At 41.3% G+C, this 26200-nt stretch overlaps 2 protein-coding genes across 5 annotated transcripts in view; one reads left to right on the top strand and one right to left on the bottom strand.

Annotated features, from left to right (window-relative positions):
- pcdh7b (protocadherin 7b) overlaps nucleotides 1-26200 on the top strand; it is a 153518-nt gene that overhangs the window by 65605 nt on the left and 61713 nt on the right. For 2 of the 4 annotated variants that reach the window (XM_084711905.1, XM_084711908.1), the window contains exon 2: nucleotides 2364-2583. The exons of 1 other annotated variant lie outside the window; for it this stretch is intronic. In XM_084711905.1, coding sequence (XP_084568031.1) covers nucleotides 2364-2583 — 220 coding nt within the window. The remainder of the gene's footprint in view (nucleotides 1-2363; nucleotides 2584-26200) is intronic. One more of the 4 variants, XM_084711906.1, reaches the window with a different exon arrangement.
- LOC146305700 (uncharacterized) lies at nucleotides 16781-18940 on the bottom strand (the record flags this gene model as incomplete). The annotated part of the gene is made up of 1 exon (XM_084713031.1): nucleotides 16781-18940. A coding segment is annotated over one exon (2160 nt), but the record flags the coding sequence as incomplete, so codon positions are not given.

Below are 26200 nucleotides of genomic sequence, written 5' to 3'. Positions count from 1 at the left end.
AACTGTAGTATTCCCTTATCAATAATTGGCAGTTCACTCACTATTTTTTTTCATCTAAGGTTTTGGACATACAAATAAATCTCAAATGCTGTTATAGCGTGCTAAATAACATGTGGTTGAGGAATTTTATGACACAGCGAGTGGCTGAGTGATGGCTAGTTCTATTAGAAAATGCTACGCTAATGCCCACCAAGACAGTGAAAAAAAGCCTAGTTATCTCTAACAACAACTTATTCAAGAAGCTAATTAATCACCTGAAGATGTCAATGAAGTTGATGATGCCCCACTTTAAGTTTCACTGCTATGAAGGATTCAACTTCAGTGCTGGCTGCAGGCGTGTTAACGTTAGCGGTGGCTTTCAGGCTTTCAGACACAACACACTCTTCAGCTGCTAGATATATTTTGTGTTTAACTAGTTGTTCATGCAGGTTAGAGGTGTTGCTCTTGCCAGCTTTGTATTTCATATTACAAATATTGCAGTGATGATGATTGAGTGTGGTCTGTGTGGAGTCTTTTTAAGTGTAACCGCAGTTGTGACAGGTTTCGGCTCGCCATTGCCCTGACTGACTGTAACTTGAACAAGTTGCAGGGGTGGCGCCAATTGAATTAATGAGAATCAGCACTTGGTAGTACCACTGTGGTTATGTTGGTATTCTTAAAAGTACCGAATTCACAAGTCAACCCCACTGGCAACATGATAAGAGCTCAACATGATGTTTTGGCATCTGCGTCTCACATGGTTTATGGACAGATGTACAAATTAAAGACGTGGTTATCGATCAAGCTGGCTGATAACAGATTCTACTTCATCAGGTGAGACAGTTGGGTAGCAAATGGAAGGAGAGGGAGGGAAAATGTTTGAGTAATGGGCCTCTGTCCTGTTTAATATTCTCATGATGGAACAAGGAAACAAGGAGAACAGAGGGAGGAAGGGGGAGAACATGAACAAGTGATGAGGTCCAGCAAGGGGCTGGAAGAGAAGATGCACAGCAACACAGGCGAGCTCTGACTGTGTTTGTATCTAATTAATGAATGGCATTAGCCATTTGTTATGCCATTTATTCTGGTAATGACCAAGCCTGATCTTTCATTCCTCGCCTCATGCTCATTCTCCCTCTTTCATCCTCCCTCTCTGCCATTACCTTTGTACAACACTCAGACAGGGATTGAGAGATGTAGCGAGGAAGAGAAACGGACTGAGACAGTGAGAAAGGGGCCTCGGCTTTAATGACATGCTCTGTTACTGCTTAACTTCCGACACTACTCAATAATGTCTGAAAGCAGGCTACACATATTGACAGCGTGAACCCGCAGCTCAGCTTGTAAAAACCTTTTGCGTGTATACACGTGTCCACACGCAGTCAAGTAGCCAGTTTGTTTGCGCACGTCTTTGCATTTGTGCTTTCGGTCTGTTGCTTCAAATCAGGTCTCCTGCAGGGCCAAACGCTTGTTCACCTTGTCCTCTTTTTAGTGGGCAAATAAACAAGCGAACAAGGCCGGTGCATTCTTCCCTCCTTAGTTGTATTTAACACACAGGTTTAGCCAGCTGCCATGTCTGCTTGGTCCCCTGAGCTTCAAGCGTGCCTGTGAAAGACTCTTTGTAGAGCTTCCTCCGTGTCCCTATTACAAGGTCCTCCTATTGAAAGTTTTCAGGGTGAGAGAAAGGCAAGACCTTGTTTGTGGTAATAAAAGGTCTTTGTTGCCTTTTGTGACAGAGCAGATTAGGTTATGTGTCTCGTTTTTGGAGTCAGGAAATTGGCATCACAGCTAGCTTGCAGATTTGAGCTACATCTCCTCCAGAAAAAGCACACTTCCTTGCCCTTTCCCCCCATTTTTCCTGACATGTTTCTCTACCATCCCAACCCAAAATCTAGATCATTTGTCTCATTTTTGGAGTCAGGAAAGTGGCATCACAGCTAGCTTGCAGATTTAAGTTAGCCCCAACCGTTGTGTCCTTAAAATCGTGCTAGCACACTTTTGCAACTCCTCCAATTTGAGCATAGTTCCTTGCCCTTGCCCCCTTTTTCCTGACTTGTTTCTCTACCATCCTGACCCAAACTCCCATCATGTGGCACATTTTTGGAGCCAGGGAAAAGGCATCACAGCTAGCTTGCAGATTTTAAGTTAGCCTGAACAGTTGTGTCCTTAAAATTGACCTAGAAAACTTCTGCAACTTCACCAATTTGACCATACTTCCTTACCCTTGCCCCCTTTATTCCTGACCTGTTTTTCTACCATCCTGACCCGAAATCCCTTTCCAAAATCCAGAGGATCCAACTCCCTAGCTGTCGTCAAACTATAAGAAACAAAAAGTAAAACAGTCCCTTTGATAGTGACCCCCGGCCGTTTGGTTTCTCTTGTAGCCGTTTCGCCGAGTGACCTTCTCGGTGGTGAGCCAGCCCCAGGACCCTCACCAGCAGGGATCGCTGCAGAGCTGCTACGACAGCGGCCTGGACGAGTCGGAGACGCCCAGCAGCAAGAGTTCGTCGGGCCCCCGGCTGGGCGCCCTTCCCCTGCCCGAGGACAGCTACGAGAGGACAACGCCGGATGGCAGTGTCGGTGAGGCAGAGCACATGGAAAATGGTAGGGGCAAACACTGAAAGGAGATTAAGAAAACGTTAAGATACAGGAAACACACACTCACATACTGCCTAGAGCATTCACGTACTGTAGTACGCCCAAAGGTAGACAGTCTTACAGACATACAGAAACATGTGAGGTTCTGTCCATTTTAATACTTGTTATCAAGTAGACATTTCTTTAGGTGTTTTTGGCTTGAAGATTTTCGGCAATGGATAGGTAGATCTGTAATGTATCAGGTGTGATGTGGTGTTGTGGTTGTAACGTAGAACCTGTTGCAACGTTTATTAAAGGTTAAGTTCTTGCACAAATGTACATCATGTGAAGACAAGGTCTCCGATTTGTTAGAAAATGTATGGCACTGTTTCAGACACATCAGGCTTATTTGATCAGAAGGACTTTGGGGATATATGTGACAGACGGGCCTATATTCTTTTAGCTCAGCGTCTCTCAGCTTGTCTTTCTTCTTTTAGTTTGCGGTTCTTTTGGACTGTTCTGTTGAGTTTTGTTTGTCATCTGCTTGAATAAGGATAGGTTTTATAACAAGATTTCTGTATCTCACCCTGTACTGTTTGAGATAAAGTAAAGGCGGTGAAAACATGGGGGGTAAATACCCAACTTGACTTGTTTAGAAGCTATACAGATAGCTGCTGTAATGATGTGCTGTGTGTGTTTGGCTTCAGGGCCTTATGAAGGAGTTCATTTTTCTACATTTGGGAGATGGAACTGATGTTCTGTAGGTTGTAATGTAAAAAGAATGCAGCCTAGAGAGAGTGAGTGGGAGCAGTGGAAGGCAATGGAGCCTATTGTAAAAGCAGTCCCTGGGTACAGTGCTGGATCTTCCCGTGCAGAACCTTCTCACAGCAAGCCTGAGCCAGTTTCCTACCAAAGCCAAAAATATGTGTGAGTGCGCGTGTGTGTATCTGGGTGTGCAGTGAGAGATGGGGGTAATGGTCCCATTCATAGTCTTGGAGTCTGAGGCGATGCTTAACAAGGAGTAGCTGTCTTGAGAGTGCTAAGCCTAAGTGCAGAGGCTTCCCCACTGCAGCTTAGGATAAGGATATTCAAATGGCTTAAAGATTCAGATCCTTTCTTTTTTTAGATGGGGTTGTTTTGTGGATGATGTCTTAACTTATTTCAGATCGGTGCAGTTAATATAGTGTGTCACTGCATCCGCAAGATGAAGCCTGGACAGCAAGATTACCTTGAGGGGAGGGTTAAATGTCTTGTTATGGGTTTACAATGACCCTGACAGGAGACAGAAAGTCAGGCAAACCAGACAGATGTGCACATCAAATGGGCAGTTGCGCAGGTGTCCGCAGTGTGCTTTCTCAAATTTTGGCCTTAATGGAGATTAAAAGGGATTTGAAACACTTTTAATGTGAGCTGATAGGGCTACCTTGGGGATATTTAAAATCTCCTTTTTTTTAAGAAAACATGCGCCCATTTTCTGGCCAAATTAGACACAATTAAAAGGCTTATTTCAATTTGGGCTCTTTTTTTTGGACAGGGACAGCTGATAGCAGACAACCCAGAAAGATAAAAAGTGCGATCAGACTGTCAATCAATGTCTCAGTTTTATACCAGACTGTGACAATATCTCCTGCGATGCTACATGGATAATTCTGTTATCTGAGTGTCTGTTTGCAACCAGGTGAAAATAGACACACGGCAGCTATTCAGCTATTCACACCGACCCCATAATCTAGTTATAAATAGTGACACAATTACTGCTATAAATGCTGCAGCGGGTGAATGGGTTAGGAACAGGAATAGTTCAAGTCCTCTCCCGGGAAAGTAGTGTCTGTAGTCTGGGGTGAAATTAGTAGTCAGTGTTTACTACATTTTTAGACATAGCTGATTGATTGTTGTTAATATTGTTTGTTTATTTATTATTATTTTTATAATTATTTTTTATTTTCATATTATTGTTTGGTTTAGGCAACAAAACTACTTGGTTAGGTTTAGGAAAAGATCATAGTTTGCCTTGTAAGTGCAAATAGTCATATTGGCTATTTATACCTCAGGTGCAAATAACCATAATTTTTCATGTCGTTATTTTTCTTTGGCTTTTAATATCACAATAAACATTGTATCATTGACTTTTTATTTTGCTATCTTTGTACCTTGAGTTTTTGGCATTGTTACATCCCTTATTAAATTGCAAAAGAAATTAATCCTAAAATGGAATATTGAAAACCAAAAAGCTCATGTATCATAAAATATTGCGCAATTTGAACTGTTTTACAATTAGCACATTCACCCAAGATATACTGTAATGTAATCCCTATCAATTTTGATTTCAGCTCAGTGCACACATGTTGTTAATTTTCCTTTTCCTCAGTTTCAGATAGTGTTGTTGCAAAGTATACTGGAGCTTTAGAGGAGATTTGTTGGAGGAACAGAGTCAAGGTCAATTCATGAATCAGTCTCCATCCAAGAGAAACAACATGCTCTGCTGCTGCTCGCTATCTTTAGTGAGATCAGCTGAACTGATGTGTGTGCGTGTCTCTCTGTGTCTGAGTGTGTAGACGGAAAGGCAGCTGTACAAGTGAGATTGGGAGTAAGTGAGTGTATGTGAATATTTGCCTCTTTGCTTTTCAATCTCAAATCAGCCTCTAAATCTTACATCTTTACAGCACATTTATACAATTCCAAGTCCTTACAGTTTGTACTTGAGAAGATATTATCTGGATTTAAGCAGGAAGCATGGCAGCCTTGTGGTCTCAGAGAATGTAATTGGTTCAGGTCTTGTCATTCAATCGCAGAAGAAAAAAAAAACAGCAATGTGTTCCCTGGTAAATGTCCTTGAAGACGCTAGCTGATCCACTGCTTGCTCACTTCTGCTAGGTCACTATGGATGAGGGCATCAGCTAAATACCTAAGCGTAAAGTAAACGCAATCATCTAAGGTTAGGGCAAATATTGGCAAACTGCTCCAGCCTCTTGAGGGATGCTAACGACAGTCATTAGCGCTCCCCCTTGTGTTGTAGCCAGAGCGCACAGACACCATCCGCACTGCATTTGCTCAATACACTCAGAGAAATAAGGGTTCCAAACAGGTTCTTCTGGAAAGGCTGAAATTCTACCCAGAGCCATTTGGTTCTAAAGAACCCTATTTTGATGGAAGGGTTTTTCGAGGGTTCTTCGTAAGACTAAGGGTTTCCATTAAGAAACCTTTTCATTCAAAGAACCCTTCTAGGAAGCCAGTTCTTCAAGGATTGTTGAAGAAGTAGAAGTAGACCCCTCCTGGGTGGGATGTCGATAAAACTCTTTAAATATGAAAAGGTTCTTGGCAGAACCGCTGGATGGGTTGTAGATAAAACCCTTGGAATATAAAAAAGTTCTCTGTTGAATCCCTCAGTGTGTTGTAGATAATAACCTTTGAATTTGTTTTTTGGTACAACCCCCTTGAGAAGATAGAACTGCCAGAGAGGGTTCTGGGTGGAACCATTACACCATACAAGGGTTCTCTCCACAACCTCTCATAGGGGGTTCTGGGTGAAGCCCTTTACAGATGGTTCTAGGTAAAACCCTTAAAGTTCGGTTCGAGGGAGAACTCTCTGAAAGGCTTGCAAGTGGATCCTATATAAAAAATTCTACCAGGAACCAAAAAGGGTTCTCCTAAGCTTAAGAACCCTTTATGGCTCTATTTAGCACCTTGATTTCTTAGAGTGTATGAAACCCTAACTGGTTTTAGAGAATCGGGGAGTTATGAGGAAAGAGGGAGAACAAAAGTTAGCAGATGGCTTGCTGTGGTGCTCAGTGCTGACATGGGCATCATTAGCGGCAGGTAATTGCAGGCATTTACGTGTGTAATGCGACAGTGATTCGTGGCGAGAGTGCGTTTTTTTTTGACCACACTAAAACGAAGCAGGGACGAGGGAACAGAGTGGGATAGGTGTGTGTAGATGAAAGGAAACAGTGACTGAAAATCTTAACGCTGGGTCTAGAGGCACGAGTGTCAGTTTGAAAACTTTGATTCAGAGGATTTCATTTTTGTTTTTAGTCACCATGCTACTGATTCATCAAGTCTGATTGTCGTCGCTTTGTGTCACGATGAAAGGCGGACAAAAGCTAATGTCCCTTTTTGATTCTGTGCTTTCTTTTCGGCCCTGACTTGCTTGTTGTCGATCGATGTTTGCACAATGTGCAGGAACAATCGTCCTCCACTGCAGCTGCCCGTCTGCCTCACACACATGAATGCACGCGCACTAGTGCTGCCCCCCTTTCCGCAACACACACACACACACACACACATGCAGGCATCCGTACTAACACGGACCCAGACAAACACACATGAAGACAACACACACAATCTTCATCCTTCCTTTCTTTCCACCCTGCACAGATGTGCCGAGGGACTGTATTTTCTTTTCCTCATCGCCTTCATCAAGGTCAGGTTTCGAACTTTATTATTTTCTATTGGTTGACTTCTTTCCATTGGGAGTGTCAAAACGAAAAAAAAAGGGAAAAACAACCTCTCCATCCAAGACAGATTCCTCCAGAACGGACTCAAAACAGCGAGTGTTGGGGTCACCGCGGGAATATGAACACATTCTTGACCCATTCCACACTGCACAAACTATCAGACAAGACTGCTCTGTAGTTTCATCTTCATAGACTTTGTTTCAGCAGAGTGAAAGACAGTCAAAAGCTGCAGCATGTCAGGAACCTATGAGAATTCTGCTGCATCTTTTACAGATGTTTCTGAATTCGCCCAGCTTAGCAGCACACAAAGAATTCAATTTGTAGTCTGTAGTTTTAAGAATAAGACAGAAACCAATTTTACCATAATCTTTAACAGCACATGGCTACATTTATCGCTCAGCTATGGCATTTGGTACATTTCATGAAGTCTTGATCTTTTTGAGGCACAGCTGGGCCCCTCACTTATTCATAAGCTTACCCCGGTGCTCATCAGATATTCATAAACGCTGAGTGTTTGGAGTCAAACACCCGATTAGGTCGTTATGGATGTCAAAGAGACCTTCCAGATGTGCGGTGTTATCGGTGGGTCAAAGACTTTGCGCTCTCCATTATTGATCTCCACATCGCCACGGGGGGCGATTTTTTCAATTCTTACCATGTTAGTTCAAGTACACCTCCAAATAACATGCCTTCCACTCTGCCCTTTCATCATGAGTGAGGTGTCTGAGGTGTGCAAAGCGTTTTTTTATGTGAAACCTCTGCGTGAATCTCAACAGCTCCCGGCACTGAAGATGTAATATTGTTCAGTACATCAGCGTGGCTATGCTCTGTGCTGTGCTTGCTGCTGTAGGTCACGCTGCCAATGATCTATCCTATTTGATACATAGCATGAATCATTATACTGTGGCTTTTTTTTATAGAAACAATGCTAATATATGACTTCAGCCTCTGACTTTATCTTCACCTGCTTATATACAGCTCTGAGTTAACACTATTTGCTGTACTGATAACATAAGCTATGTATCCTATGTGGACAAGAGTTTATTGCATTTATTCTATAGCATGGGACAATATATTTTGGGTTTTTTTTATAGATACAATGCTAATGTATGACTTTAACATTTTACTTTATCTTCATCTACTTGTATAAGCCACAATACTGAGCTTACACTATTTGCAGTGCAACTAGTGCCTAATGCTAACAATGCTAATGTATCCAGTGTGGACACAAGTTTGTCTACAATAGAGTCTACACTTGTTTATGAATTTTAAGTGGGAAAACTTAGCTGAAAAGTGGCTTTTACTTTTTTTTTATTATTTTTTTTTTTACATATTGCAGGGCTTATTTACATACAACCGTTAGTTAGCATTATGCTGCAAGTGGCTAATGCTAACGAATCTAAATGTATCCTTTGTGGACATAAGTTAGTCTAGTAATAAAGAATAGAGTTTTGAGATTTTAAATGAAAATGCGGCTCAGGCAATCCTCAGTCTTCTCTGCCTGCATGTGTGCATGTGTGTACATCTCTTCCTGCAGCTCTCACAGACAGATGTAGTAGCTGGTCTCTACGTTTTTATAGAGTCCTGACCTCAAAACCCAGCACGTCGTATTGACTGAGGCTTGCAGACCACTGCCAAACAAGCTGAAGCTCAGACGCATCCCAAACACAGTGAAACAGAGAGAAAATAAGAAAGTACAGGCAGAGGGCAGGGGCTGTGCAGACACACACCACCATCACACAGTACTAATGGGTAATAAGCGATGATTTAGAGAGGGATTATATTTTAGTCTCGACAGTTTTTTATTGAAAATGCTGCATGGTATGCCTTTAAGGAGGAAAACTTTTCTGAAAAGGGACTATTTTTTTTCCATATGCAGCGGTTATTTGTGCCTTGCAATGATCACCAGCAGGCAGGAGGCGATATGTTCCTTTACTCAACTTTTTATTCACCACTACATCACCGAGTGCATCTCACAGGGGCCAATGCCTGATTCTGTTTATGCTGGCTGGTAAGACAGATGAATAGTGCAAATTTATTGTAGCCTCTAAGAGAGTAATAGCACGTCCTACCGGCTGCTAACGTTAGCATGCCTCCCACGTTTCTGTGCTTTGGCTGCCAGACAACCACCCCCCAGCACAAATACACACACACACGCACACACACATATACCAGACTCTATCTCTCTCCTGTCTCTCCTGCTGAGAAATCTTGGGGTACCACCATTGGATTACAAACATCATCATTTAGTGTTGGCTGGCCGGCCCAATAGAGAGGACAGACAAGTGGCACATCACAGCAGCTATCAGTCAGGTAGTCAGGCTTCGCTAACATCCACACACAAACTCTAAGTGTAAAAAAAAAGCAGACAAACAGACTGAAAATGCACAATTTTACACAGAGAAATGCACATGTTAAGCATGTGAACACATGCTCAGTCACATAAAAACAAGCTCTAGCCGTCACACACACATACACACTCCTCATTCAGCACAATGAGCCACTGCATCATTTTCCAGCTCTGTGAAGCACCTCACTAGATCACTTCATTGTTGTTGTTTCTCTCTATTTACGAAGCTTTGCCCGTTGGAATGCTGCTTAGCCTGGTTAATAATGTGTGTGTGTGTATGTGTGTGTTTGTGTGTAATTCTGTTCATTAGGCAAGCCCAATTGTAGGGCCAGATGGCAAAGCGAGTTTGTTTAATTAAAACCATTCATATTTCAAGAGCGGAGCAGCAGCGGCACTGGTCTTAGGTCTGATTTCCCTCAACTTGGTGGAGGGATGGGAGTATCTGTGTGCGTGTGTGTGTGTGTTTGTGCATGTGCGGCGTGCCCATCACCACCCAGTGGAGAGCGGTGTAGTGAAAAATCACCCAGCGGAAGGCACTCACGCTATCAATCAGCATGTTGCACACGCTTCTCCCCCCACATTGCCCTCCCCAAGGTCACAGTCCATGTGTGCACATGAGCAAAAAACACTAATTTGGAAATTAAAATCGGGACAGAAATGAAAGAAATAATTATCAGTTACATCCAAAAAGTGCGTAAAAGGGTTTGAAAGGGTTTGGATGCTTGCACATTTTGCAGCATGGGTTTGTAGTGTGTGTTTGTGTGTGACTGCAGTGCAGGGGTTATTTGTATACAACTCTGAATTAACACTATGTGCTTCGCTGCTAGTGGCTATTGCTAACAAAGCTAATGTATCCTATGTGGAAATAATATCTTAATTGTAAATAGCAAGCCAACTGGAGTGATCGTCAGTCTGCTCTGACTGTGTGTGTGTGTATGTGTGTGTACCTTTTTCTGCAGCTCTAACAGACTAAGAGCAGAGATGGAGAATGTGATGTAGGCTGCTACGTCCTACACAGCAAAATATAAGAAAATAGAGAATATAGACCGAGGGCACGGTCTCTGTAGGTCCAGACACCACCACACACTTCTAGTGGGTCATAAATGATGATTTAGAGGGAATGTGTTTATATGAGTTCATACATTTTTGTAGGAAAATAGTGTCATATAGCATAGTATGCCTGTAAGGAAGAAAACTTTCCTGAAAAAGGACTGTTTTCCATATTGCAGGGCTTGTTTGTTCCTTACCCCTGAAATCAGCCTGCCCAAGGTCACAGTCCATGTGTGCACACAAGCAAAAAACACTAATTTGTAAAATGAAAATCAGAAAATAATTATCAGCTACATCAAAAAAATGTGTGAAAGGTTTGGCTGCTTGCACATTCTGCAGCATGGGTTTGTAGTGTGTCCCTGCAGTGCAGTCCTCTGCCTTGTGTCTCTCATTCATTTCCATCTGTCCCTTTACCCCACGCCCCTGATTTCTTTCCGTGATATCCTCAGGCAAGTCGACAGCAAGGGAGATAGAAAGAACAAGAGGGCCTGGTGAGTTGATGTGAGGGAAAGCGCAGAGGGGAAGGTAAAAGAGAGGGAAGCACGGCAAGGCAGAGTAAATGAGTAACAGACTGCGCAGGAGCCCAGAAATGGATCGAAGGATGGGGAGGTTGGAGAGAGACCAGGAGATAGAGAGAAAATTAATAAAAAAAAAAAAAAAAGGCAAAACAGGAGAGAGACAGAGAATGAGAAACAGAAGGAAAGAGTGAGGGATGGGGTTACATGCATGGAGAAGTTGCCAGCAGGGAGTGGCGCTTGACAGAGAGATGATTGATCACTGCTCAGCCGGAGCAGGCAGGTATTCAAATCATACTCCGGTGTCACATCCACGGCCCTGTCTTCTTCTCTGTCTCTCCACATGGGCACACATGGACTGTAAAAGACACCCAGTGCAGTCTTAACTCCCCATAACACACACCACACTGACAGAATTAGGCCTGACAAATACTTGTTCTAAACATGAAGTACACACACCAGAGGAATCTGCAGGGGAAAGCTTGTTTATGTTTTCCTGTTAAAGGATCAGTTCACGCAAACTGCAAAAAGAGGACATTTTCACATTTACCTCTACTGGTGTCTAACCATGCAGGTATAATTATGCAGAACCATAAATGGATCTTCAGCTTGACCCATCGGAGAACCATTCTTCCTCCTGGTAGAACCTTTTATTAAAGTTCCACTTGGAACCCTGTCAGAGAATTCTACCAAGGGTTATACCTAGAACATCCGTGAAAGGTTTCACCCAGAACCACCTATGAGAAGTTCTACAGAGAACCCTTGTATGGTGTAATAGTTCTACCCAGAACCCTCTTTAGGGGTTCTATCCAGAGCCTTTCCACCTTCTGGGTATAAACAAGAGTCCCCCCAGGGCACACCCAGAGGCTTCTCTGGAGAACCCACTCAGTGGGTTCCTACAGAGAACCCATTCATATTATGGTACAAAGAACTCTTAACAAAGACTTCTCAATCTCAGACAATCTCTGAAGAACTCTGTCCGCCGAAAAGGGTTCTTCAGACACAAATGGACGTTTTACTGAAGTTACAGTCCCTAAAAAAAAGTTTATTCTCTAATTTATTTCTGTATTTGATAAGAATTTTAGCAAAAATGCTAATTTACATCCCTGGGCAGGTAAAAAAAATAACAATGACAATGTACAAAAACAAATATACAATATACAGGTAAAATACATTGTGCAGCAAGTCAAGTCACAATTTTGGTTGGTTGCTTTTTGAAGTGAGGATCTACAGCTGAGTCTGGCTCCTGCCTCTTTTTCAGTTTCTTTTTCATGTGAATTACCGATTATACCTCATCAGGCCTCTAAAAACAAACAAACTGAATTGTTAAAGTGTCACTGACACATGCAACCTCTGGCAAAGGGTCCCAAGTATGTGCGGCTTCATTTTCACAAGAAAAGGGATCACAACCAAACCACTCAAGTGGAGTAAGAGTAACAATTTTTAGGTATAATTTTTGTTTGTTTTGTTTTATCCAGAGCTAGTTAGCTAGAGGCAGAAATTTCAGGGACACATTTTTGGTGACTTGGATGAATGGAAGCTTTAAATAAACTTTAAGGCATAATGTGTTTTTTTGCATTTAAATGTCTAAAAATGACTAGACTTTTGTTTTGGTTGAGACACCTGTAGTAGCAGAAATTACACGCTCTGTGTTTAATTTTTGCAATGCAGGATAGGTACAAAAATCTGGGCGCAGAATTGTTAAAAATGGGTGTTATGCTTCTAATGATGCTCTTGCTGCAACGCAAGTTACAGAGGAGACTGCCAAAAATAAACGAACTGATGAATGTATGTGACGCGCACATGCACGCACATATTGTGTAGGTCCAAGTGTGGATAATGGAATTGTTGCTGTGGTGTTTTGTGTAGCGAGAGGCGGACTGACACCCACTCCTGACAGAGATTAAAAAAGCCATTCAGCTTCTTACAAACAGCGATACACAGAGAGGCATCACACAGCCACGATGGCCATTTGGTTTGAGAGAGAAAAGGTGCAGTCACTTTGTTAAGGCTGTGTGTATACAGAATATGAGCCATTGTTCACTCACGGAAAAAGTAGCAAAGGCGTTTTTAAAGGGGTTATTGTCAAGTATTTGCAATAAAAGTACAAGTGAAGCGGCCATATTGTGTCGGAGGGAACATGCGTGTCGACTTTGACTTCAAAGATGGATGTCTGTTGTGTTCCTGCATTGTCTTCATGAAGCGCAAAGCCAGCCAGCACTTGCAGGAGGAAGAGAAGGAGAGCAGAATGCTTTTTCATGGCACTGCAGAGACATGACTGTATTTTCAATGAGGGCCTACAGTCATACACGCTGCCATGTGCATTTTGTGCCTTTTTAGGTGCAACGAAGCGGTGACTGGCAATTTGGCTTCTCTCCAAATGGCACGGGCATTTGTTATGTTCGGAATAAAACCACTTTCTCCGACAGCTGTTAATTTGGAATGCACCTAGATTTTTTTTTTTTTTTTCCCTCCTTACCTTTTTTTCTCACACGATATCATCACTCCTTGACGAGGATATGTGTGTCAGGTGTAGCATTTGGAAGAGGGGGGGAGAACTGGTGGGCCGGTCTTCAATGAAGACAATTAAACACCTCCAAGGCACTCAGCCAAAGCCTCCCTCCTGCCCTCCGCTCCCTCCTTCACTCTGCCCCCCCTCCCTCTTTCTTCTCAGGCACTCTGTCTTCTGCTTGTTTTCCCACCTTCTTCGAACTTTCCTCTCTTTTGTCACAACAAGCGGTTAAGATTCTGTGCATGATTGTGAAGAAGATGAGGCGAACAGGTTGCGCCAAGCGAGGGATCACATTTGCCGGTGCATGGTGGAACATCAGGTGTGCAGCACTGGGACACAGTGGGTGCCATGTCTTTCCCAGTGTGGGGTCTACAGCATGGGAGGGGCTGAACTCTATAAGGATTCTACCTGCAGGGATGAGGTTCTACCCAGAACCATTTGCTTCTGAAGAAGTCTGTCGATGATTGTTAACATCCTTGAGGAGCTCTTTCATCAAGGCTTCACCAAGGGTTCTTTGTACCACATTATTAGTGTTTTATCTAGAACCCCCGCTGAGATGTCTGTTTTCAAACTTGACCAAATAAAATCAAAACTACACTCTTGGAAATAAGGGTTCCGAAAGTTCCTCTTGAAGGGGTGAGGATCAAGAGAACTCTTTCATTCAGGATTCTCAGCAGAACTCCCAGAAGGAATATAAAAGGAATACTCCAAAGGGTTCCTGATAGAACACCCTGAGTGTGTTCAAGATAAAACCCTTGGAAAAGGATAGAAAAGGTTCTCAGCAGAACCTGCTGGCTGGGTTCTTGTTAGCATGCCTAGAGGGTTGAAAGGTTCTGGATAGAATGCTCAGAGAGGGTTCGGGGTGGAACCATTACACTGTAGAATGGTTCCTTCTAGAATCTCTCATAGGGGATCTCAGTGAAACCTTTGACGAATGGTTCTGGGTTCCAGGTAGAAAAAAATATAACCTTTATAAAAGGGTTCTAGCTGGAATCAGAACAAATTCTCTAATGGAACAAATCCAAAAAACACTTTGTTGTTCTATTTAGCACCTTTATTTCTAAGAGTGTGGGAGAGGCTACATGGAAGGGATGCCAATAATCTTATCTCGCTGACTGCAAGTGTAGCTTTATATATTTGTATATTTTCTGATCCTTGGATGTGAGCTGAGCATCCAAAGAAGACCACTGCAAGGGACGAGTGTGTGTATGTATGTTTATGCATGTACATATGTTGCAGGATGACAACTTCACACCAGAAGCGTATCTGAGAGCGAACACTGAGAAAGCCAAAGAATGGAGGCATTCTTTTTTATTTTTCTCGCCTTTGGGAATTTGTTGAAAAAGCACAAACAAACAGAACTCAGAAAAACACATTCAGGTGTTCACACGTTCTGTAGGCAGACGCCAAGCTGGGGCCGCTCATGCATTCATTCATGCGCTCGCCAAACATACTATACTTTATGTGCAAACACCGTCTCTCACTACCCCTCCCCTCATATCTCACAGTTAAGGCGCATACACAAATCCATGCATAATAACTCTGCTGGAACTCTTTTTCTCCTGCTCAACACATTCTTTCCACGAAAAAATTGCAGGCAATTTAATTTTGCACACAAGGAATGCTGTGCTGATTACAAAACACATCACATTCATATGATTACAAAAGTTTTCCAGGAAAGCACAAAAGGTGAACATGTTTTCTGAAGCAACTGGAACCAGATGTAACCTGCTTACAGCCAATAAACGTAAATGTGTTCATTTTAGTGAAGGTTTGCCAGGATTGGTAACAGATATCCTTGTGTTTCTGAGTACACACTCTGAGAAATAAAAGTACTAACTGGACTCGTAAAGGGTTCTTCACTTTGTCCCCATCGGACCCTTTCGGGCTCCAGCTAGAACCTTTTACACTAGTTTCACTAGGAGCCCTTTCAGGAAGTTCTGCAGAGGACCCAACACAAAGGGTTATAGTGAGAACCATTTGTTTTCCTCCCCCACTAGGGGTTCTAATCAGAACTTCCTAAGGGTGCTAACAAGAACCCACCCAGGATGTTCTACCCAGAACCCTGTTTATTATGGTACAAAAAAAACTCTTGATGAAAGAGTTCTTCAAGGATTTCAACAATCATTGAAGAGCTCTTTCTTCAAAAAGAGGTTCTTTGGATGAAAATGGCTCTTAAAGGAACTCCTAGTTTTACTTTTCTTCAAAAAAGGGTTCTTCTTAAGCAAATGATTCTAGGTAGAACTTAAGTCCTTTAGAAGAATCCTTTTGGAACTGAGTCATTCCATGAGAATGGTTAAAATTGGACTTGGATATTTTCACATTTTTTACCAAAATGTATTATTTGTATGTATATCCCACATCATTAAGGGTATATTTAACTATCAGAAAAATGCAATTTCCCATCTCAGGCATTAGTTTTCTTTTATTATTGATCATTATTTCAAGATGTGGTGACTGTAATTCTTCAACCCCGTTATGGACACTTTGGAGGCTCTCTGAATATTATCATAAAATGTATTTCTAAAGAAATCAATATTTTCACATTAATCAGATGTCCCCCATACTAATTCAATAATTTTAAATAGAAAAATGACATAAAATCACACATTTTTACTCTCTTAAATCCTGAAATGTAACTAATAAGTGAAACCAATCTCGTCATTTTTCATCAAAAATTTAGTTTAACTAAGAATTGTAATCAAAATCAATGATCATATGATAGCGCTCAATATTTTAGACACAAATCAGCAAACATTAAATTATTTTTTCAACATTTTAAGAAAATAATATATGAAAATGTAGGTGTGACGGGGTTGAGACTAGCGTAACAGGGTTGAAGATGGTAACGGGGTTGAAGGGACAAATACAGCTTTACATATAAACAGTTGTTTACTCTCAAATTCAATGTATAGGACTTTCCATTAGCATTATATCTCATTTTGTAACCATAGGAAGGACACCAGATACAAATTACAGTAGAATTAAGTTTTATTAATCTAAAGTAAAAACAACCACAACAGCATATTAACAACTAACAAACATTGTAAAGTGAATTGCTCAAATGTAACATAATGTGTGTGTGTGTGTGTGTGTGTGTGTGTCTAGGCATAAGAGAGCCTCATGAGGTGTGCTAAAAGTCACCTCATCCTTGCTCCGATAACATACAATTAAACTTGATGAACTGGTTGAACTAATAACAATAATAATCAAACAGTTAACGATTTCAATGTGTCTGTCTGTATCAGCGCCTGTGTCCATGTCAGAGTGTTTTTGCATGTGTGTGCCTGCATCAGTGTGTGTGTCTGTATATATGCATGAATGTGCCTTTTGTTTCATGAATTCATCTTGTGAGTCGGTTCCACACCTCTTTCAAGACTTCCACATGGCGCTTTGTCACATTCTGTGGGGGTGGAATGAGTTCAAGGACATCATCAAACAGGTACCAGAGAATATCATCCTGATGCGGCCAGAAGAATCGGTTTGACCCAACACGATGCATGCATTTGACCTGGACATGTGTTGTTTGTATGTTTAGAATGATGCCTGGATACAAATCATCGTCATATCTGAGAATACACCATTTACCAATCAGCTCTGGACTTTCCCACTGGATTTCTTTTTCTGGATTCTCCCCACTGGCTGTCTGTGATACAGCCGTTTCTATCTTCTGGCCAAAACTGAAACACTGGGTGTTGAAGCACTTGCAGTTAAACTGCTTCCGTGTTGTGCACATGCAGCTTACATCACGAACCATCAGTTCTCCTGGAGCTACAGTAATGACCTGGTGAATTCTCATGGTTCCAGGAACAGCTGGTATCTGCTTTGGCATTTTCTCCATTGCTTCCTCAACATCTTCACTTTTCACAAAGAACAGTTTCACACTTGTGTTTGTTTCAGACAAGGCCCTGAATAACTCTTCTGCATCTGGGATGTCATGCCCCTTTGCTACCATCATGTCAGCTGCTCTTTTTAAGGCTCCCCCGACACCATCTGGTGCTCCTTTTCCATGACTAGCCTCGAAAAAATTCCAAGAACCAGCCTTGAATCCTCTACTGTCCAGTTCTGTAGTGAAAAGGTAGAAGTTTCCTCGTTGTTTATATTGCGTACAGGGTCCGTCGCTTAAAAAGTGCAGCACAGACACTTGTGGGTGTTGGCCTTGAAGGTAATCTAGCACAGGATTTAGGTGCTGCCATATTGCTGGAGGGCCTTTATGTCTACTGGGGCAGATGGTGCTAAAGCACACAGGCTCTGAGAGTCCACCAACATACAACACACCCGTATGAAGGGTGGCCTGCTGATGTGAAGCCCCAAAGTGGACCGCCTGAACTTGAGAACTGTATTTACAGCTGTAGTTTTCTGAGAAGTCAACATGTATCAAAGCCTCCTCCCCTGACATGTTGTTCTTCAGCTCACGACAGAAGGCATACTGCTGCTTGATATTAAAGTGATGCATTTTAAATTTCTTTACATAGCTGTGGAAGAGCTCAATGAGGTCCTCTTGTGTGCCCTCCACAGATTTCTTGACTGTCACCTTGACAGTTGCCTTTTCTCCCTTTTTGTCTATCTCCTTCTCCTCTGTTACCCACTGGGTAAATGATGTGTTTGCGGTGCTGTTGTATGCACTTGTGATGTGGACAGTTTTGTCCTTGCAATGGACACACTCTCCATACATGCAACTCTTGCTGGATGAGTTGCAGCAAACCTTCTCTATCAACTCTTCAATGTTGGCAGTCTCAATGAGTTTCAACTGACGGAGCTTCACTGCCAGAAAGCTGAGATTTTCATGCAACTTACACATGCATGTGTCACGTTCAGAGAGCGTTGGATTCACAACCCAAAAGGGGCGAAGATGACAGAAAAGGGAATAGGATATCATCTGGTCTGGGTTTTCTGCCAAAAATCTTCTGTGGATATTTTCTATCGTGTCCATCAGGAACCTCTTCTGCATTTTTAATTTGTTCTTTGTGAGTGTTTGTTTGGTTCCTGTGGTCATTCTACTCACATCATCCCTGAGATAGAATGCCTTGATTCTTTTTTTGAAGTCTTCAGTGAACCTGCTGGTCCTCTTTCTTTCAAAATGAAGACTGTCATGATGTCTAAAATTCTTGTTTGAAAATCCGAGGGAGTCACTTGCAAATTTTTGCAACCTGTATTTTTTTATAATTCTCCCTGTCATGACTTTGGCAATCAGCTGCCTTTCTCTGTCCTTGGTGGCTTTTTTGTATTTATCCCTAATATCCTGAATGAGTGATTCATGGTAAAGTAAGGTTTTTTTTATTTGGGAGTTAACGGGGCAATTTGAAGTGAGTCGTGTTATTTTCGACTGTGGTGAATCTGAAGATTTCTTTGAACGTTGGCACCTTTTTTTGTATTTTTCTTTACTTTTTCTTTCTTTTTCAAGTTTTTCCTGGAGTTCCGCTATTTGCCTCTTGAGCTTATTTTTTTCTCTTCTGTACTTTTTCCGAGCCACCAGACGTTGCCTACAAAACAAAACAATAAAAGTTGATTTGGGTGCGGAAAGTTATGCCTTTTTCCTCCTGCCCTCCCTGTTTCTAAAATGACATTGTGAAAAATGACATAAAATGACATCTGTTAACTACCCATTGCCCTAACCTTGAAGATCTTGGCTGCTCTGGGTGATCTCCCTGATCTGGACTCTGTGGAGGTGTGCTCAAGTTCTTGAGCACTTCTTTCCTCTCCTTGCTCCTATGGTAAGCTGCTCTCCACATTTTTCTTTTCTTACGCTGTTCTCTTTTACTCAGTTCATTAATTACTTTCTTCTTCCCTGCCTCTACATTCTTTCTCCATCTTTCACGCTCACTCTGCAGGTATCTCTCCCTTCTTTCAGGATCAGCTTTAAGGCGTTCCCGATACTTCCTCTGCCTTTCTGCTGCTGTTGTTGGTGCCATCTTACTCGCATCTTTAACATGGAATATAAATCACATTCAGCATGCATGCAGTATAAGAATGTTGATTGAATATAATAATAATTAATTTAAATAATTGGATAACTTAACAACCAAAGTATTAAAATCTCAACCCCATCACAATCTCACAACCCCGTTACAATCAAAAACATAACGGGGTTGAGTGTGACGGGGTTGAGATTTTTGCACAAAATGGCCGCTGCTCAATGTAGTGAATACCAGACAGAGAGCACATGGCATGCATGAAATTCAAAATCACCATATATTCATGAAATAACAAAAAACTTTTTCATAAGTAATAGTTTTCTATCTTTTTTTCATGTTACGGTGTTGAGTCATTGAGTTTGACGACCACAATATCACAAGATAAATGACTAAAATAAAGGAAAAGATGGGAGCAACTTGCCTGTCTCTGTGGTCCTGTTGTCCAAAAGACTTCAGTGATGTCACTTCCTGATGTATATGGAATTCTGGATCATACCATTGTATTTATGGGGGTGGAATCATTCGTGTAACGGGGTTGAGGGGTTACTCAGGTACAGAAATAATTGTGATTTTAATGAATAATTAACAATTAAATTTACAAAAAATAAACATTACCAGCAAAAGAGCACAAATAGATGTTTAGGTTGATATCAAAATTTATTGACTTTTTAAATAGTTTTATTTGGTATTTTCAAAGTAAACTTTCATCAAGTACATGAGGGACATGACAAAATAGGTGGTGTCAAATGAAAAAACTGTATTATTTCTCATAAAAAGATAAAATTTAGTTCAGTTTTTTTATACTGTATTAAAGGGTGCATTTCAATGTATATGTAAAGCTGTTTAAATATAAAGTTTGGTGACCCAATAGATGAAATACACCATAAGAGGTGAGAGGGACTCAAATTGTGCCATTTTCATGGAATGACTCAACTATTATTTCTAAGAGTGTACAGCCAATAAACATAAATGATAAATTGGGTTTGCCAAAACTGGTAAGAGATATCCTTGTGTGTCTGAGTGTGTCTGAGTGTGTGTGTGTGTGTGTGTGTGTGTGTGTGCGCTTCAGTTTGAATGTAAGCAGTGACACTCTTTTTGACCTTTCAGATAGGAATTGCAAATTGTGTACATTTTTTCGACTGTGTTTTTGCATGAGCTGACGCATGCATGTTCCAGCGCCGTCTCGGTTTATCTTACACGCTGTGTGTACGGCGTCTGGCCCACCAGCAGCTTAACCTTTGACAATTCCGATACTTCACTTTGTGCTTTCTGACCGCCCACAACTCTGTCCCCAACACTGATTTAAACTAGCAAAAATCAGTACAAAAAAGAATCTAGAAACTTTTTTCTTCCTTTTCTGTGGCTTTCCTTTGGCCACCCTGTCTAGGTTCACCCACGTGTGCCTATTTACAGAACAGCTTGCTGTGCCACATCCAGCAGGCATGGCTGTAAACTGGCATTCCTTATGGGAAGGGATTTTGTCAGGAAATTCCACGCTCTGCCAGCAGCAGAGGCTGCTACCACTAATTGATACCAATTAGGTCGCATTATTTAGGAATTTGACATCATGTTCGTCTTTAATCGGGGTGGTTTGATGACTCAGAGACGTAGCTAAATGCTGTAAAACTGTCAAAACACAGGCAAACAAATGCTTGCTTGCTGCAGGCATTATGTAGAGCTAATGATAATCAGTGTGTGTGGTTTAGTGTGAGGGGAGTGTGTTGTGTGGGCTCTGTGGGGGCCACAGTAGCGTAACATAAATGCTTGCATAACATCTGTGTCACTGTCCTCATATCAATCCATTTAATAAATGATACATTATTATTATTATTATTATTATTATTATTATTAGTAGTAGTAGTAGCAGTAGTACTATTATAAGGGACAGCAACAAGTGTCAAGTGTGGCAATGCTGACCTACCCTATTTGTATAAAAACATAATACATGATTTAAAACACTGTGACACACAGTAATGTTGTAAATAAATAAAAAGTCATGTTGCGCATTTATTTATATATTAATGATAAATAATAATAAACTGCTTATAGATGCACAATAAGAGGGTTCAAGGGACTGTTCTTTTCCATTTTTTTTTTTCAAAAGGTGACGTAGGTTTCAGCACTGATGCTCCCCTCCACTGATATAAACCACATACTTCAGTTTCCTGTTGTGGGCTGAAAACAAGCGTTGTAAAATTGCCGGGCCAGTCAATACATGTACGTCTGCAACACTTGATTTAAGTTAATGACTTTGCTGCGTAAATGACTCGCACTGACTCTGCCTGTGCATTGATGCGAATCAGAGCAGAGTCTTAGTTACAGTCTAACTAAAGTTTTTACTGTGTAAAAATATGTCCCTACTACAAAACACCTGCTTTTAGAATGGAGTTTGCTTTAACAGTGTCCACTTGTACCAAACGCTATATTCATGTTTATAAGTGATATAAACTGAGCTTACCTTGAGCTTGGGAAAACAGCATTTTGACACTGATTCAACCAAAATATGATTGTTTGGATTTGAATCCATAATAAAACACAACTGTGAAGCTAAAGAAATGAAAAATAATAGACCTGCCCGCTAAAGTAAAATGTTATCTTGACCAAGAAAGTGGTGATCTTTGCAGAAAGTGGTGTGGATCAATACCAAATGCTGAAGAAAATGTGTGTATGTGTGCGTTGGAGCATGCATGCACAGTATACCTGTGTGTGTACACGCCTGCACATGCATGTGAATCCAGGCAGAGATGCATCATGCTCTCAGCGGTGCAACAAGACTATAACGCGGCCCACCAGAACTTATTTTTACTTCCCTCCTTCCTCCCCCTCTCGCTCTCGCCCCTCCGCTCCATCGCCTCATAAAAATAGATGAAAGCAAGTAACAATGGAGGAAGGGGGTTACCCTCTCCCTTCTCTCGCCATCTCCCTTTGAGGACACAGTTAATGTGTCTCACGTGGAGGAAGAGTCGGGAGGGAGGGGAGGGATTGAAATGAAAAGCTAACACGGTTAATAGAAGGAGCCTCCCTGTGGCAGAGAAGTGTTAGAGGTCTCACACCGTGACCTTTGACACCGAGAGATGCTGGAGGGTTTCATAACAAGCAGGAAGGCACACACAGAAGCCTTTGACACATACAAAATCCTGCACAAAACCTTCCTTTTACAGATGCATGCAGGCTGTGCACAGTCCATTCACCTGGAGGGACAATATCCTCCATAGTTTCTCTAGCTGAGGAATTTCATTATTTCCTCTTTTCTCTTCTTTCTTTCTCTTCCATGACTGAGCTTATGGACACAATTACTCAGGGTCAGATATGCATTAGTGGGAAAAAAAATCCCCTCCCAAAGTAGATTTGCGATATATATATTTTTCTATTTCAAGGAGAAAAGAAGTGATGCTCATTATTTTCTTACTCTGACCGATCCTTGTGCAGTTCTCTCAGAAGTCTGCGGAGAACAGAAGGAGGGTTCTGTCCGAGCCGTCACAGAACATTCTGAGTGACTTAATGCGTTTTACGAGACTTTTTTTTTTTTTTTTTTAACAAAGGCTTGTCCATTTAGTCCATCAAACCAGTTTCCCTGGCGACTGCGAGGCAAGAAACTCGCATAACGGTCAGCATTAGCACCATACATGTTTTATGAAGGCCGAGAGCTCACCCTACTTAAGACAAACACTCACTGAGCCATTCGCACGGCCGTGAAATTGGTGTGGTATGTGTGTGTGTGCGTTAAGAGGAGGAAATTGTGTAGGCTCTCGTCTGTATGTGTGTGTGTGTGTGTGTGTGTGTGTGTGCTAATATTTGCAGTCTCCCTGCTTCTCTCTGGTGAGTGTAAAGCTGCTTGCTTATGCATTGTTGACCCATTTTAGGAGCTTTACAGTTTTTGCTATTGTGCTCTTCTAGCTCACAATGTGAACAGTTTATTCCTGTATGTACAGCACCTGCATGAAGACACACTGGCTGGATTGCACCGACAAGGATGCATTTTTAAACCTGATTAAATCATGGTTTAACTTTAAATGATGTTGCACCAAATTTAGCGTCCGCTCTGAACCGAGATTAAATTTAAATCTGGTGCACCGAAACTTTAAACTCCAATTCAAAATGTGGTCCAGTTTAACTTTTAAAACAGCTGCATGTTGTCTGTTTTGTAAGCATCTATTATTTGAGCATATTGCTTCATTAAATCATCCAACAAGGAGGAGAAAATAGCCGAGTCGAGTCATCAACTAACTGACTTTTTAACTAGCAAGCAAATAAAATAATGTTTTCTCTCCTTTTTAGCTAACTAGTATTAAACATTTACTTAACTTTTTAGCTAGCTAATTATAGTTTGATTGTACAATTGTGCTTTCTCAAATGTCCAAGACAGTTTTTTCTATAAGAGAAGGGTAATCTAATCCCATTTAATCCAATGTAATATTTTGTTAACCTTTTAGCTACCTAGCAAACAATTTAATGTTTTGACAACACTCAATTTTATCAATTTATTTTTATTTACTTTGATTTGAGTAAGCAAACATCTCAGTATTGATTAAACTATTTAATTTCATTTACATTACTAAATTAATTAGTTTTGAATTCTGCAACAGAGTCATGCTTAATTTTAAATGTGGATTTACTCATTTTAAATCTTGTATTACTAAACTCTGTTTAGAGCCAATTTTAGATTAAATTATTCATTGTGGTGCAACCCAGTCACATAAAGTCACAACAAGAGAATGCTCTTTTGTCAGTTTGTCTTATTTTTTCATGAAGGTATCATCTCCCTCATTCTGTTTCTGTCTTCCTCTCCATCACCTTTTTGCCAGAGCAGGGAATACATTGCCGGAGGTTCGTCGTGGAATAAAACAACCCCGCTGACAGCTCGGGAATTATTTTGGGGCACCACGCACCATTTCCCCCTCACGCTGGGATGAATATGCATTGGCACCCAGTAATTGAAGTGCCGCGTCAACTTGAGCCCATGACTTGACAAATTTCACCCGAGTCTCTTTCCATCATCGCCGGGCGCTCCCTCCCTCTGTGTTGTTTGTCATTTCGGTTGCACCTGGTCGTGAAGGCGAGGAAGCGTGCATCCAAACATACAGTGCACACTGATCCAGCCCTTCCCCTTCTTTCCCCAGGTGTGGATTCTTTTTTTTTTTTCTCACATCAAGGTCACAAACCAACAAGCAAAAATGAATTCCTCTCTCCTTTGTCTGCCATTCACCGTGGCGACTGTCTTTTCAAGCCTATAAATGCGGCAATCACCTCACAAAGCTCCGGCTCAGCTATGCATATCTCCTGATGACTGCGGCCCTTAGCAAAACTTCCTGTGAGGGATGAGAAAAGCCAAAGTGGCAGTCAAAAGCTGCCATTTAAACCACAATAGAAAAGCACCCAAGAGCCAAAACACATCAGCAGAAACAATCAGAGCACAGTAACGTGACACTGAAACCAAACAATGGAGTTAAATGCAGTAGGGATTTGATGAGGGGAAAGCCAGGTGACTTGTTTTTCTTTCCCCAGGGTTTACACAAAAGATTAACCCTTGAACAGATGCAATAGAGGCACACCTGTTTCTGTTGCGGCAAAGTGTGGGACTCTTTGTCTGTTTCCTGTCCTTTTGTTGGCGGTCCCGCCCGCAGACTAATGGCTACCTTGAAGGCTAAAACAATAGCATTTATCTTGTCTGTAGCTCAAACTCACCCTCAGGCAATCACTTTAGCCCAGGTTGTGGAACTAGTCACAGAAGTGTCTCCACAGGGCATCCTGGATTAGATTTAAGTGGAGGGAAAACTAATGAGTAATGGTCAACGGAGAACTGAAACAACACGTGTAACTTCCTTGTTATTCTCATTCTCTGTTTATTCTCTGGTTAAAGACATACTGCGCAGGAATTGTGTAAATACAGACTCATGTAAAATTCATCCATGTCAATCATCACTAATGACCCACTAGACTTCTACTACTACGTGTGGTGGTGTCTGTATCTGCAGAGACCCTGCCTTCTGTCTGTGTTTTCTTATTTTTTTTTAGGGTTTTCACAGCTTCTGGAACTTTTTGAGACACTTGAATTCACTCTTGAATTTAATGTAGTGCTTTAAGGTTTTAAGAGTTCTTGGATTTTCATGAAGTGCTTGAAAGTGCAATTGCATTACTTTCATAATAAAGTGCTACCCGACTAAATACTTTGCTTTTTATATAAAGAAATAAAATAAGTCAGTCATTGGCTCAGCCAGGTTGTATAGGATGACTAGTCTACTTTTTTTTTATAATGGTTTATTGTAGAATAACATCTGATGTAATTTGATGAAGAAGTGAAATTAGAATCAGTTTAATTTACTTATTTTAAAGCTTGAAATTTGACTGCAAAAGTGTAGGAATACTGTATTTTGTCATTACTTTGCTGTGTTCAAGATATTTCTCGTGTCAACCTTTGGCAGTGGTGTGTAGCACCTTGTCAAAAACATCACCCTTGTGAGATTTGGGCTGTAAAAATACCGCAACCAATGGTTGCATCACATTCTCCATGTCTGTTCTCTGTTTGTGAGAGCTGCAGAGAGAGTTTTACACATATACACACACACAAGCAGAGCAGACTGAGGGCACAGCAACAGGACAAAGGTTCGCTTCAGCTGCACTCAGACAAAATCTGGTGATATGCAGAGTTGTGGGTGTGTTTATTTGTGCTTTAGAACGTAAACAAACAGAAAACAATGTTTTATTTCACTGCTTTGTTCTCAAACTCCATTGTTCATCCAGGGAGAAGAGGGCAACTTTGAATGGTGTGCTTGCAAGCTGCAACAACAAATTCTGCATATTTTACCTTTCACTTTTTCTGACTTTTTTCATCGAAACATCAAGCAACA

The sequence above is a fragment of the Lutjanus erythropterus genome, chromosome 23 (genome assembly GCF_056507025.1).
Source record: "Lutjanus erythropterus isolate fLutEry1 chromosome 23, fLutEry1.hap2, whole genome shotgun sequence".
In the NCBI taxonomy this organism is placed as follows: domain Eukaryota; kingdom Metazoa; phylum Chordata; class Actinopteri; order Lutjaniformes; family Lutjanidae; genus Lutjanus; species Lutjanus erythropterus.
The sequence above is the reverse complement of the archived record's forward strand: the minus strand, read 5'-3'. Positions and strand labels throughout refer to the sequence as shown.